The 15,379-nt window shown below is 43.6% G+C and overlaps 1 protein-coding gene across 5 annotated transcripts in view; it reads right to left on the reverse strand.

Annotated features, from left to right (window-relative positions):
- ulk2 (unc-51 like autophagy activating kinase 2) overlaps positions 1–15,379 on the reverse strand; it is a 44,049-nt gene continuing 28,670 nt past the window's right edge. For 2 of the 5 annotated variants that reach the window (XM_035622560.2, XM_035622559.2), the window contains 15 exons: positions 13,474–13,642; positions 11,804–11,861; positions 9,333–9,482; positions 8,793–8,938; positions 8,600–8,680; positions 7,657–7,922; positions 7,371–7,549; positions 6,827–6,936; positions 6,469–6,606; positions 5,380–5,621; positions 5,088–5,266; positions 4,792–4,910; positions 4,490–4,647; positions 4,199–4,334; positions 1–2,855 (listed from right to left, as the gene is read on the reverse strand). In XM_035622560.2, coding sequence (XP_035478453.1) covers positions 2,791–2,855; positions 4,199–4,334; positions 4,490–4,647; positions 4,792–4,910; positions 5,088–5,266; positions 5,380–5,621; positions 6,469–6,606; positions 6,827–6,936; positions 7,371–7,549; positions 7,657–7,922; positions 8,600–8,680; positions 8,793–8,938; positions 9,333–9,482; positions 11,804–11,861; positions 13,474–13,642 — 2,196 coding nt within the window. In that variant the 3' untranslated portion in view covers positions 1–2,790. Of the gene's footprint in view, positions 2,856–3,111; positions 3,231–4,198; positions 4,335–4,489; positions 4,648–4,791; positions 4,964–5,087; positions 5,267–5,379; positions 5,622–6,468; positions 6,607–6,826; positions 6,937–7,370; positions 7,550–7,656; positions 7,923–8,599; positions 8,681–8,792; positions 8,939–9,332; positions 9,483–11,803; positions 11,862–13,473; positions 13,643–15,379 lie in introns of those variants that run through there. The other 3 variants (XR_004789770.2, XR_004789769.2, XM_035622561.2) reach the window with 3 other exon arrangements.

The raw sequence follows: 15,379 nt of genomic DNA on the forward strand, positions 1-15,379 counted from the left end.
TTTATTTTTTCCATTTTTTATTAACAAAGACTGTATTTGAGTTCCATAAAGAACAAAGAGAGCCACCTAACGGTGTGAGACAAGTATAACATTACCGTTTCTCTTTGAAAAATCTGCGCTTGGACAGTGTTGCATTTTCAGGGTTGTGACTGACAGTGGGGTTCTTCAAAATGCATTCAGATCAAGCTGGAGAGGCGCAAAACAACAGGGAACATACATTCAAGGTTCTAGGGGTTCTACAGGGTAACATAGATGCCATGCTTTATCTAAAATAGTCCATCTTTAGTTACAGTCCATGGACAAAATGGTACAGACCAAAGATTCAGGCGGGTTTTTTTCAGCTATATTTTTCCCTCCTCACTCCGTGGAGTGAAAGGCTTTATGTGGATGAGCGAAACTGACACACAAATATGTCTAGAAAAAAAGAACAGTACATCATAGAAACAGGCCCAGAGCCTGTGAATGTATTTACACACCTTTTTACACAGAAAAAGAATGTATTCACACCTGTACAGGAGTAGGTCTGTCTTGCTTTCATGAGAAGAAGGCACCTCCTTTTCCACCATTAACTCTATACTACTGGCCTTAATGCACACCTGGCAAGTGCATGTTTGTGTATCCTAGAGAGAGAGAGAGAGAGAGAGAGAGAGAGAGAGAGAGAGAGAGAGAGAGAGAGAGAGAGAGAGAGAGAGAGAGAGAGAGAGAGAGAGAGAGAGAGAGAGAGAGAGAGAGAGAGAGAGAGAGAGAGAGAGACGCTCATGCATATATATATACAGTACATACACTGTTGGGAGGACAGCAGAGGACTTGAGGGGAGGCAGAGGGACTAAGTGGATACTAGGCAGTGAAGATTGTGACAAATCAAGTCTCACAAAAGTTTGGTCTGAAGACATCACACTTATATCAGAAAATGTCATGAGATCCACTGAACAAATGTGTTGATTTCAACAATGAACAGCCCTGGTAAAGAGTTCTCTGGAAAGATTCAGAGCTGCCACAAGTTTTATTTTATTCATTCGCACACCCCTGTTCTACCAAAATAGGTGTCCTTTATCAAACCCTTGGCAGACAGGAATAAAATGTATCAAATTCATCTTTGTACATATAAAGATTTGTGCTTGTTGACTGACAGGCAAGGGTGTCTGATGGCATCGTCATTGACAAGCCAAAAAACTCAAACTGTGATCTCACACACACACACAAACTCAATCACTCACTCCCCTCCCAAAAAAGGAGAGAAGAATCATTGCATGAACCACATACAAATTTATACAAGTTTGCAAACAAGTTTTGTTAAAAAGTAGCTACAGATACTGGGATAACATAAAAAGCTGTAGTATTTTTAGTAGATTTAAACATATTATTCAGGTAACTTGTCAAGTAATGACTGTCCAGTTTCACAATTCACTTAGACGGCTGCATTCAAACTTTAGCAAATTCTTCATATGCCAGACACAACTAATGTATCTGGAATTAAAGGGATATTCCACCAATTTGGTATTACACTTCCATAAAGTTGGAGAACTACCAGAAACAATGTAAATAAAGCATGGTCAAATTCAAAGCAAAAGGGGTTAAAATTATAGTTTTAATCCCTAATGAGGTTAAAAAAACACTCCAAGATCCTACATTTACCACTCATCATTACGCCAATAGACCAGGCCTGTCTGGTGACTTCCTATCTCATAAATTCCACACTCCAATTTATATATATGGGATTTTTCAACCCATAACTGAGATAAATAATGACATCATCACTGAGATAACGACCCTGATGACATCATCTGAGTTATCACAGAATCATAGAATGTGCAATACTCCATATGATGAATAAACTCAGCCTACTTTGTGAAATCAGTAGAACGCCCCTTTAATTATATGTATTCAAAGTCGAGATACTTGGTTCTGTCAAGCCTCTGGTCAATCTCTGATCGTCACTGATGTGTCTTTACTGTTTGCTTTCCCTGTTTTCCCTGGTTTCTCTGCCCTATAGGAAATGTATGCAGCTGACTTAGTAACTCATGAACAAAGAGCAGTTCAGTTTTGAGTGTGAAAGCAGGAGTGATTAGAAAACCCATCCCATACCTTCACATATCTACCTTTAGGTGTTTTACAGACCAACTCCTCCTCTCAGTCCACTATAAAGTGCTTGACCTAACAACACAAGAAAAGTAAAAACAAAGCAATTATAAATCTACTGGTTCTTTGCTCTAATGGCTGTATGTTAATGTCCATGCTTGTAAGCCTTTTGCTCACTTCCAATTCCTTCCTTTTCAATACTCCAGGTTTTCAAGACAGACAGGAGATTCAAACACCAATGTTCTTCTGAACCAATAAATAAGAACAACAACAACTTAAACAGAGTTAATAACCACACAGTAAGTAGGATTTTAAAAGATGAACTGCTTCATGTGAAGCTTGAGTCTGTTCCAGTTCATAACACACAGGGTTCTGTCCATCCTGTCCTGGAAACCCCCCCAAACAAATAATATCCTTAAAAAAGACATGCACATCAAAGTACATGAATTATATCCACATCTGGCTTCAGCCTTTCGTTTTCTGGCTCCCTGGTCGTCTTTGGTTGTAAATCTGTGCATCAGTCACTTGTCAGAGTTCAGTCCGTGATGCAGCCGATAAAAAGAACCGATGATTTATATTGATGAAACGTACTGTATCAAATGAAAAAGTGCTTGAACTGCTACAGGAAGGAACAGTGGCTCTGTGAGGATGGTAGTTAATAGTCTTAGGTCGGGTCCCGGTGTTTGTGTGTGTTCATTAATGTGAGCTCTGTTACTCATACAGTGTGACAGTGCAATAGCAGAGGGCTGAGATCCTGCGGTCCACACTGGCCTTGTCTGCAGGGAAAAAAAAACAACAAGATCTTATTAGTAGAACTCTTTAAAGAGAAATTAGGTAAATAACAGTTATTAGACTGACCGCAGGCCTCCTAGACACAGCACTTGCAGTCATGCGGGCGGGAACACATTTTCGCTGAGGGGGGGTGCACAGTAAAAGTGCGCACAATATATGTGCATGTGCACAGTGCAATTTGTGAAAAATGCAGAGGGAAGGATGTTACAATAAACTGTCAGAGGGTAGATTCGGACTCACGATCTTCAGCGAGTGAGACTGACGCGCCCTCAAGGAAACTTAGCCATGGGCACTAAAAGCACAATGGGAAGTGAAGAGTAGACACTACACAGCACTGGCTGACCATCGTTACACATGCTCTGCACAACAAAACAAAACATGCAAGAATTAAATCCCCTTCCAAAAATGGGCTTGGAGACAATTTGAAAAGCTGAGCATTGTTCAAGGCTATAGACTGTTCACATTACATTGCTTTACTCAGTTTAACAATTTCTATTTAAGGCTGATGACGTGATGAAATATTACTGTGTTCCGCCCCTTGTCACTAGGGGGTGCTGCAGCACCCTCAGCATCCTCAGTACCCACCTTCCCCCGCCCTTGCTCGCAGTGTTTTTGGTGCAGCCTGCCCCATTTGTTTTGTTTTCAATTTACAGAGCCAGGGCTGAGCCGAAAAACAGGATTTTTTTTTGGCACGCACACAGAACCGACAGCTAGCGGACCGCTAGGAAATATTCGTTGATTTTTACAAAATGTGTTTTGCTTTAGAATCGCCTACTGCCCCTTGAGACGGACTAACCAAGAGGCCAAAACCCCTTAGTCATAGTGTCTGTCGCTATCACGTCTCTTAAGGTGTCAGGGATTGATGTTTACAAACTGCACACACCAGGAGCCTGGGCTGAGCCAAAAAACTTATTTCTAGCGGACCGTGAAGAAATATTAGCTGAATTTTACAAAAAGTGTATTGGATTAAAACCACTTGCCTTTCCCTAAGATGCTGTAGTGGGAACATTTTCCTAGAAAATACTGAATTGTGTAAATTGCCATGCAAAAAAATATGGCATTGAAATGAAATTGTTTAAAAGGAAAAGTCATTATTACATCAATAACATATTTAAACTTCACATTCATTCAGATGACGTATAGAGAAGTGACAGACTAGCTGAACATGACTCGCATGATATGTCTAGATCACTTTGTACCCGAGAGAAGACTAGTTCTCCTAAATCCCTCGTACATGCCACTTCACAACTAATCTTTCTATACAAGTGACTCTTGCACGAGGCCCAGTGTAAGATGTCTGTGTAAGTCACAGTGTAGTTTTCCTCACATTTGGCCACATTCTCAATGTCAGTGGGGTCCTGTAGGATCTTGGACAGGCCTTCGAGCAGCATGGCAGCCTTGCTGTAGCGGTAAGCTATATCCTCTGTCTGCTTGAACATCTCGTCCAAAGCTGCCGACTGAACCTGGCTCACACAATCACAGACACAGAGCAGCACATTAGGCTAACTGGCACAGCTGAAATGGAACATTTGAAAAAAGGGAGTGGAAATGATGAATTCCTTTTGTCTCCTTTGGCTCAGACAGTTTTTTGTGTTTCTGCACGGTGTCTGTCACTCACCATCTCCACAGCGTGATTGTAGATGAGCTTCTCTGCAGTGACGCTATTGATCTCGTCCACAAAACGCTGCTTATCAGAGAAGAAGTGGTTGAGTTTGTCAGTCAGCCGCCGGCAGAGGGAGATGCAGCTTTTGTAACGCTCATTCAGATTCTTCACCACTGAGAGAAGAACGGGAGAAAGTTAAATATTTTTTACCTAAGTGTACTTGTATTTGAGGTAGGTTGAGGACAGAGCTAGGTTACATAGACATAACTATAGTGTCACTCTTTAATACACTTAAATATAGGGAGATGAAGACTCACCCTGTTTAACAGCAGTGGAAGGATTGAGTTTGTCTGATTTAATCTGAGCCTTGGCCAGGTGGAGGGAGGAAGCCAGGAGCTGAGCTGCCTTCATGTAGAGAACCAGCTGCTCCACCTGCCTGTAGAGGGCAGCACAACCACAGTATATTAGAAGCATGGGAAATCTCGAGCACTGCAGGAACAACAATGCAGGAACAATTTATTAACAGTACTGACCAAGAGTTCAGTAGTTTTAATAATCATATTATTAATTGTATTAGATTATCAAAATCAGACAAGACTTGGTCATTCCTTACCCCCACTCTTTGCTGAGTTGGCTAATCTGGTCCACAACCACACTGTCCTGGGGAGGGTAGAGGGAGGCTGCTGAAATGCCAAGCTCTGTGCCTCCGGCTCGAACTGCTGCCATCTCCAGGACACAGTCAGTGAAGGAAAGCATCATCCGCAGGTGCATCAGTGTGTCTGTATGCTCACGCTTCACCAGAAGAAATCAAAATGGGCTTTCACTGAGCTGCCGACTTCTCAACTTCACTGTTAAGTGATGATAAAGACAAAAATCAAGCAGGTGTGGCAGACCACCTCTCTCACCTCCATAAGAGTCTCCTCAGGAAGATCAGGTGCTTCGAACGTGATGAATCCTTCCAAGCTTGGAGGGGAGGTACCATAGGGGACGTAGCGCAGACTACTGGGTCCCCCCTCTGCCCCGGTGACAGCCTGCCCACCCCCAACACCTCCTGGAGGAGAGGAGCCTATGGTCATGCCTGGGGGAGATCCGACATAGATCCGACCACTGGTGGAGCACAGGGAGCCAGCTGAACTGTTGGAGCCCACTGAGGAAATGGACAGAGAGAGAAGGCGATGTTATCAAACCTGTGCTGCAGTACCACATAATTGTTTATCAACAGGGTCGCACTTGAGGTAGTAAGAGCATGAAACAAATCATGCTATAAACACTTTTGACCCTCACTGAGAATGCATCCAGACAAATAACAAAAATATCTCAGTTTATACTCACACACCAGAAAACTGGGAATTTACCAATGTTCATTTTGGCAGTTATTTTAGATTTTGTCTTAGTGTTTAGACAAAATGTTTATTAGTTTTACTGACATTTTATTTACCTATCATGATTTAGTCTAGTTCAAGTCAAAATGTTTTCTGTCTTTAAACAAATTTCTGGTTAATACGAGTATCTGAAATCAGTAAAGACGTTGTCAACCAACAACTGATTCTCCATTTCAGGGTTCTGTCTACTGAGTCAAGATTCATCAAAACAGTTTGTTGTCCGTATATGTGAACGTGAGTGCATGTACAACGTGATGGGAGAGGTACAAAACGGCAATCTGAGAGCTGCTCTGCTGAAGTAAACACACAAAATAATAGATTAATGTAAAAAAACAAAACATACACGAGCACCCAAAGAGCCGCATGCGGCTTGTGATGCAGACCCAGAGTTTGCAAACGTACACAGGATGAGCAAAATTTACCAACTTCTCAGGTTTGTATAATTTGATCTCATAAAATCTTGAGTAGGTTGGACAGCAGGGCTAAACGTAGCAACACTGATTGGTTTTAAAACTAAAACACAGTAGTGTGGCTGTAGTCTGAGGCAAACTCTACTTTTTCTTGCTTCTAGCTCATTTGATTGCACACTTTGCTCAGGTAAGGGGTCCTCACCAGAGGTGGTCCGTGGTCGGCTGCACAGGTGGCTGCATGTAGGAGGAGTGCTGCTGTTGGGTGGTGAACCCACGGTGAAAAGAACAGTACGGGAACTCGCTGACCCACCCTGAGCGTGCCCAATGGGACCTGCAGGGGCTTTGAGGATATGAAATATTCTCTTTAATACACTATTGTTGACATTTAAATCAAGCTTCATAGATATTTAAGTGCACTCCAAAATGATACAGTATAATTCTATATTTTCATATGGAAATAAAAAAACAGACATAAATCATTTCAAATATTAACTAAAAAGACTGAATTAAGGCGAACTGTGGAAAAGACTGTCAGAGAAAGTGCAGTAATATACTCATACCCGTATCCATGGGTCGTTCTGTGTTCAAGCTATCAGTGCTGCCCTGATAAGCTTGTCCGCCCAGAGTGATTCTGATTGGCTGCTCAGACAGACGACCTGTGCTAATGGACCTGCAGGGAGATCAAAGGCAACTTTAGCACAACAGCAGATGCCACGTAACAGAGAGAACCCCAGAGAAGGGGGTGGGGGTTAACACAGCCGGACTCAGCATTTCACTTTTTGAATGACAAAATTCTCACAATGTTCAAGTCTCTTATTACATTCAAAAAGGCCTGTGTTCCAAGCTGGTGCCCTTTCCTCCAAAAACTGTGTAAATATACATGACATGAGTTAGATATCAAGGGTCTAATAGTGGTCAAAACTAGGAAGGAAAGGAATGAAGATTTAAGGTCCCACAGGACAAGTGTACTACTGATCAATTTTACAATAAATATGTAAACAAAGGAACAGAATCATGGACAATTATGACTGGACCAGGGCTTTATTTATAAGTCTAACTCAGTAAAGTTAGAGGTTGAGATGTGTTTATTTCAGTGAGTCCTACCTGCCGAATGTCCGACTAGCCTCGGGGGCAGCGGCCCGTTCAGCGAGGTACGGGCTGCAGTGGTGGGCACAGATATCCCGGACATCTGCTGAGGTCTTGGTGGGCACAGGGGTGTCTGCCAGTGCCATCAAGTTACAGGATGCCTGCGTTTTGGGGATCTTAAATGGTGCTGAAATTATCTGAATGGAAATTAAATGAATAAAAAAGACAAACTTTAATAACTGACATGTTCACTTTTTTATTATTAGTATTGGCCATCTGTAGACTCACCAATAGTTGCACTCACCTTGGTAGGAGAACCAATAATAGTGGGCAGGGGGGATTTCTGCAGCCAGTCGGACGTACGGGGGGAGGAGCCCAACAACTTGGTGGGGGAGGAGCCAAGGTTGGCTGGGCGGCCGAGCTGAGGGGAGTGACTGCAGGAGGAGGAGGAAGGCTGAATGGGGTCTGACAGCTGCTTGTGGAGCTTCTGTCTGGTCTGGTAGACCTCAGTCAAGGTGGGGGCACTCTGGAGCCGAGCCCCCAGGAGCTGAGTGGATGGTACGGGGGAACCTGGAGAAGGGGTGAGAAAATTCACTTTAGCAATAGAGGCTCCCATAAACAACCCATATAGTGCTGTTTCTACAGTTTGCAACAAAATTGTAATGTTATTCAAGAAACACCATGTGAAGTAACTATATTGTGTTTCTCAGCTGTAGCTGAAGTCTTAAGCTCCAAGTTTTGCTCTGCACTTGAGACAATAATACCAGCAGGATGTGATGCCACTGGTTACACATTCACAAGTTTCGCTTCATCACACAGTTTCTGCCAATTAAAAGAAAAGCAGTCCTGACATTTTCCACAGAGACTGTGTTGGGCATGAAATCTGTCTGTTTCTGCTACTTTCCATTACAAGAGACAAATACTGTTGTCTGTCTGACTGAGGCTTCATTTCAGACTGTACACTTTACCCCCCCCCCCCCCTTTTAGAAAAAGGTCACCATGACAGCAAACCTCTCGACAACAGTGTGATTGCTGTGAGTACTGTGAATATAACAGCACCGTCAGAGTCTTTAAAAAGGACCGTGACTCATGCCGACTCATGCACTTTATCAATAAGGGGGTTATGACACAGAGGAGAGGACCAAAACAACCACTCCTTGCAAATAACTACTTAATTTAACTTAAATGTCAATGCAAATGTACACATGTAGGCTTTGTGGGCATGAAGTTTCATCCCATGAACTGACCTCCTGAGGAGCTCCGGCTGCGAGGCTCATGGTTCTGCAGATGACAGCAGCATTGACCCAACTGCTCAGGGATGGTGCCCACTACAAGCAAAGCGATTATAAAACTGTGAAATTCTAGACATGTACAACTCTTGTCTTGAATGTGTTACTGAAAGACCGACGTGCTTGGAAACATGTCTGGTCATGACATTACCGAGAGGTGACGGGGAATAAGGCCGGGAGCTGCCGGTAGAGAGACGTCGTCCCACTGTTTGAGGGACATCTGCAGAGCTAGGGGAGCCTGAGCTCACTTTGGGGAAACCCATAGGACTCGTGTTGGAGCGTCTCACTGTGCCAGACCTAGAAAACACAAATAAATATAATTTAAAGAAAATACAATTCAGTTCTGAAGAGGTTTGTTTTCAGAGCTATGAGAAGAATGCTCTCTTAATCAACAATAAACGAATTAAAGAGTTGTTGTCTTCAAATAAAACTGCAGACAAACCCTTCGAGCAACAGCCTTGCAAGCCAAAAACTCAAGCAGATGTGATTTTATGGCTGATGAAATAATATACTGGGTTTTCATTACCTAAGACATTTGTAAAAGTTCACTCCTAATTGGTGATTTAAACATTAGCCACAAGTTGGTTTTGACTAACAGGTGCCCATTCCAGGTGTTTGATTACTTATAACTGTCAGGTTTAAATTAATCATGCAGAGTTAAGTCTGGACTTACATCACAGGTAGCTCTTACCTGGGGGAGCTGTAGAGCGTGGTAGTCGGGCTGCTAGAGAGGTTTTGCTTGATGCGCTGGTAGTTGCGGACCTGGGTGGGAACAGGGATGGGGGTGGTCTCGATCCGTGGGGACACCATGGGGGTCTGTCCTGGGGTGGGCTGGGGTTGCCTGGAAGGGACGGCCAAGGAGAAGAGTATGGTTAGCCAGTGAACTCAAAGTTGCCGATGCCTCCATATCAGCAGGACATCTTCAGGTTGCATAATAGTTCAAATCTCCAAAGGGCTGCTGCTCCTGTCTGAAGTAGAACAGAACAACTGCTAATGTAGGGACACTGTAGCCCTGAGGTCCTTGTTTACTTAAGTGTGGAGGCAGGTTAAGGAACTAAGTTTAGCCTGGCAGATCATGAGGGGAGTCAATGGGTGAAAAAAGGGGGGGCTGAGCTTCCATATAAACACAAAGGCAGGCCCAATCAGCTTAAAGCTGATCCTGCTGAGGGCAGCGCTAAAGGCAGGGCCAGACAACGGCACATGTGAGGCTGCTTGAAGGGGAAGTGAAGAGAGACACAGCTTAATTTGCATTCCTTTGTTATTCCAGAGGAGACAAAATGTTCTGGAACACAAAGCCATGACCAAGTCAACGCACCGGGCCTCTGCTTATATATAAAATGCAAAAAAAGGAGGAGGAGTGGAGGAACTGGTGTTAGAGTACAGAACCAGTTGGAAAACAGTGTTATGTAATGATGTGAAAGCCTGGGAGGGTCCACCAGGGGAAGAGGAGGTGGACACGTGAGTCAAAGACAAGTCCGGACAAAGAACCAGAAAGCAGTTATTTTGTGGGACTTCTGCAGTTGTGAGATATGGACCCAACCACGTGCCCCTCTTCTCCACACACTTAATACTGATCGAAAAGACATTTGATACTGTAACCCGTGATGAAGGCTTTTTTTCTCCAGCTTGTAAAACGATTTATTGATCCCAGCCAATGCTTAACATGGAGTGGAACATTGTTCCCTCGTTAAAAAGAGAGAATCTCTTGGTCAGTGAACAGCTACTGTTTTAAAAGATACAGGAGTGGAAAGACAAGAGAGACTGAATCAGAAGTGATTGAAGTCAGTTGTCTCTCCACTGACATGGTTTTTACCAAGCAGCCCAGGAGAGGGGGATGGGATTAAACCATTTTAGCATTTAATACTTTTTCACTTCTCTCTCTCTTCATCCTTCTCCCTCATTTCCTGACTTGACTCTCTCGTCCCTTTTTTTAATCTCATCCTCCCTTTACAATGATAAAATCTCTCTAGACACCCTGCTCTTCTTTCTATCTGCCCAAACCCACTTTCTCTTCCTCCCTCTATCTTCGTTGTCGACAACAATCAATGTAGGACTCACAGGGCACAGAGGAGAAAACAGGTCTGTAATTTCTGAACTCTTTGATGGTGTTGCTCACTATTAAATTGCAAAGGACAACTCCTGTAATGGAGAGAAAAAAAAGTTCCTACTGTGTCAATGTTTAAACTAATTCATGTAAGCAGCTAAGAGTTACTGGTATGGAGAAAGACATTATGAGGACGGCATATGGAGGAAGTACAGTACCGCTGCCGGCATAAACAGTTGGAGTAGGAGGAGACAAACAGGACAGCAACAAAGAAACATACAGGTGCAATGAGCGGGAACCGTTTTGCTTGAGGGCTTTTAAACATGCAAAAAGAAAAGCAGCAGGATAGAAGGAGGTTCATGTTATCATTACATGGAAAGAGCAGGAAAAAAAAGTGATGGACATGAGGTTGTGTATGATGATGACCATTGTTGTGTTATAAATACAACATGATTTAGGGGACATGGCCGATAATATTTAAAGTGTTTTTCTTTTTATGTCCTCTAAAATGTCTGAGATTGACTTTAGTTTACTTTACTTGAATCTGAGCAAATTTTGGCACTATAGAGGTGTTTTCACATTTCTCTCCTGGAGTAGGAGATTTCTGTGCACTCCTCTGAAATTTGAAATTCAAATGAATCCTGGCAAGCTAGATTTGTTACGTCACAAATACAGAAAACCAATCATTGTTTAATATGCTAATGTAGGCAACAGGTCTCCAGACTGCGACCAAATGCGCGAACTACTCGGACGCATGCCACCTGCAAATGTTGAGACTTTTTTTTTTTCTGCCAGTGTAGGCCAATGTGTGTGAAACATTGCCAGAGACGTGCATCCTCTATTATCCCCAGATGTGGCAAACAAAGGAGATTGATATGAGCTACTTCATTAAAAAACAAAAAACAACCTACAATCAAGCAAGTCTCATTAAGCCAATAAGGGTATTTTACAAAATGTTTAAGTATTCTTATTTTAATTTTGTGTGCAACAGCTTAATTCCACTATCAAGGTTCCTTAATTTCTTTATTTATAGCTTTGCACTCGGGTTCATAAACTATGAACCTTCTCTGAGAAATATAGACTTAGTTCCAAACATCCAGTGACAGCATTGTACTCACCCTCCACACATAAGGAACTCACTGGATGGCCGACGACAAGCACCCATTGGTTGGTCATCTGAGGAAGCAAAGAAAGAATGAAGTAGTTGCAACAAGCATTTCTGACGCATAAATCATCAGTTATTAGCTGATTAAATGCCACTCAAAGTGCCAGCTGACACTCCCAAAGCTTTGCACTTTGTTCATTGTTTGAGTAGAAGATGGGAGCAGGTGTGTGTGTGTGTGTGTGTGTGTGTGTGTGTGTGTGTGTGTGTGTGTGTGTGTGTGTGTGTGTGTGTGTGTGTGTGTGTGTGTGTGTGCTGCAGCAGGTGCAGAGCATGAGGATTCATTTTACCAGTGTAAAGCCGGGCATACACTGTGCGATTTAAGGCCGTTTTTGCCCTGATTTCTGAGTCGTACGACTCTTTTTAGAGTCGGACGATTTTCATGTTTGTCGTGCGTCGTTTGCTGTGCGTCGTTTGCCGTGTACAGGGGGGCGCGAGCAGCAATTTATTGCTCCTGACCAGCCGTCGGACGTTCCCATAAATTTCTGACATGTCGGCCGAAATTTTGGTCGGCCGACTTCAGCCTCTCGCACAGTTGAAGCAGAGCCAAGAGTCGATTGCTTAAACTCCGTGCCTTTTTCCTGACTGCGCCTGCATGAAATGGCAAACACTGTAAATTTGGCTTCGAGGATAAGAAATAAATAGTATATTAAATATAATAAATAGTCAGTGTGTTGGAGCGTATCACTACGGGGGAGGGTCCCTTCGCTGCTGAACGGTCATTGTTTGTAATATAACCAATTATGTTAATTAGACATATAGTGCGTGCTTGAATCCTAATACACGGACTCCTCTCTTTTTTTTGCCTATTTTTTGAGGTTTCGGCACAAAGATATCCCACATTTCTGTCTTGTCAGTGTTCTTAAGCACAAACTTTTTTCGCAGGAGCCGACAGGCGTTTCACACGTATAGTGTGAGCGCATCAATTCTGAGCTTTGGCTTCACATCGCAGACGATTTACTCAGACAGTTTGGAGTTTAACAACAGCATTTCAAAAATCGCACAGTGATTAAGGGGCTTAAGTGTGTGTGCCTTCTCTTTATGAAAGTCTACGATTACAACGTGAAATGCTTAGCAGCTGTCTAATTAACTGGTTGTGGATTTAGTAAAAAGTGCTATATGAGTGAGTGTGTGTGAGTGTGTGTGAGTGTGTGTTTGTGTGTGAGCATGTGTGCTGTACCTATTACTGGCAGGTAGTGAATGCCACTTCGGTGTGTCCGCAATTGTAGAAAAATGGTGTGTGCATGCTTGTACAGAACAGATGCATGTCCATATGTACATGAATGTGTTTATTTGTTGTGTTCATGGCTCAAATGTGTAGTATGTAGATGGACAAACAAGATGCATGAATTGGCCAGTATTTATTCACAAATAACAGAGGGAAGAGTAATTGACTTACAAATAATTTTAAACAGATATTCTGCAGCTCAGACAATTCTGGTTCATTTTTTTCAGATTCTGAATCTACTAAAAACAGTTTAAAAGTGTATGATACCTGTAGTTGAAGCAGGTAACTACCAGGTGTCAATCTCCCTTTCAAATAATGCAGTGAGTTACACCTGCGTGAAGCTGAAATACAGCTGTGTGTGGAGTGTGTGTATAAACAGTATGTGTGATAGCACTTACAGCTGTCAGTAGAGATGTGAGGCACCAGGACAAAGTCATCAGTGTCACAGGATGAGTTCTTACTGCTGGTGCTTCCTGCAGACTCTTTGGACAGCTGCAAGAAGTTGGGAGGACCGAGTGGTGGGGATGAAAGACCATCTTCTGCCAGAGTCTGCATGTCTGGGAGAGACTGTTTCCACAGACAGAGACAGAGACAGAGAGAGAGAGAGAGAGAGAGAGAGAGAGAGAGAGAGAGAGAGAGAGAGATTTTTTTTGATTTTTAAAAAAACAATGTTTTTTAAGATTTACAAGAGAACATCACGGTCCTCTACAAATGAAATGAGTAAAAAAAATACAACAACAAAATAACAGAAAAGCAGAATGAATCAGGTCATAAACACAGAGTGAAAGATGAGCTCATCCTCCTCCACTGAACACACAGCCGTGGTGAAACACCACTGATTAAAGAACTCTTGCATGTCGTTCATCAGAGAGTGGAACCTGAAGTCCACTCTCACTCTGGCTCTCACCAGAGACACGTACATGTGTGTCAGCTCGTGTCCGGACACATTTCCTATCTTGTCCTTCCTGCTTTTATAGATCGACAACTTGGCCTGATTAAGATTAAGCCATGCAAGTCTAAGTACACACGGCCGGTACAGTGAAACTGCGAATGGCTCATTAAATCCATTCGCATTCCCAGCATCTTGTTTGAGTAGAAGATGGGAGCAGGCAGAGGCAGTGGCCTCCCTGCTGGGCCTGAGGTCCCAGCAGGGAGGCCACTGCCTCCGTGTTCTGGAGACCAGGACCAGCAGCCTCCACAATACCCCCAAGTTTCGTCACCCCAGCTCCCGTTAGCCTGTCGGTGAGTCCGGGTCTGCTTCCGTCGTGGAGATCCAGCCGGGCCCCCCACACCAGAGGCTCCTCCAGGAGCCAGAACAGAGACGCTGCAGGTCCTAGTCTGGACCACTTAAAAAGTCTCCACGCTGTAAAAAGTCCTTGATAAAAGTGAGGCAGTTTACACAAAGGGACAAAACCACAGTCCACTAAAAACAATGAAGCATCGAGACCCAGAACTGCCACCCCCCTCAAAATGGTGCTGGCCACCGGCTTCCATACAACATCATCAGTCCCAAATAAAAACCTCTGTACGAACTGGAGTCTAAAAGCAGCAGTCCGGCTCACTAAGTCCACAATCCCTGCCCACCCTCCTACTTTGGCAGGTACAAAACACATTGAGGAGTCCAGTGTAGATCGTCCCAAAAAAACTTTAGGATGATCGCCTGGATACTCTTTAAAAGACCAGCAGGGGGCTCCATACATTTCAGTTTGTGCCAGAGGCTGGATGCTACCAAGTTGTTTATGATAAGCACCCTGCCTCTGTATGACATGTGGGGAAGCAGCCACCTCCATTTATTCAACTTTCCCTCCACTTTGCCCACCACCCCTTCCCAGTTCATTGCTGTGGTTCCCTGATCCCCCAGATAAACCCCCAGGTACTTTAAACCCCCTCTCTGCCAGGCCAACCCACCCGGAAGTTGAGGGAGACCTCCCGCCCATTTCCCCACAGCCAAGGCGTCACTCTTGGCCCAGTTCACCTTGGCCTCTGAGATCTTCTGAAAAGCCTCAACAATGTGTCCTAAGCTATCCACATCGTTTTGACCCTTCGTAAAAACTATGATGTCGTCTGCATAGGCTGACACAGTAAAAGGTGCATTAAACCCAGGTAAAACCAGGCCATTGATGGATGAGCGGACATTGTGCAACATTGGATCGATAGACAAAGCATATAACATACCCGACATCGAGCAGCCCTGCCTAATCCCCCTGGACACTTTGAAAGGTCCACACAAACCACCATTAATTTTCAGCACACTCTCAATGTTCTCATACATCACCTTTATCTTGGCGATGAACCCAGGGCTGA

Source organism: Scophthalmus maximus, chromosome 11, assembly GCF_022379125.1.
Source record: "Scophthalmus maximus strain ysfricsl-2021 chromosome 11, ASM2237912v1, whole genome shotgun sequence".
Lineage (NCBI taxonomy): Eukaryota > Metazoa > Chordata > Actinopteri > Pleuronectiformes > Scophthalmidae > Scophthalmus > Scophthalmus maximus.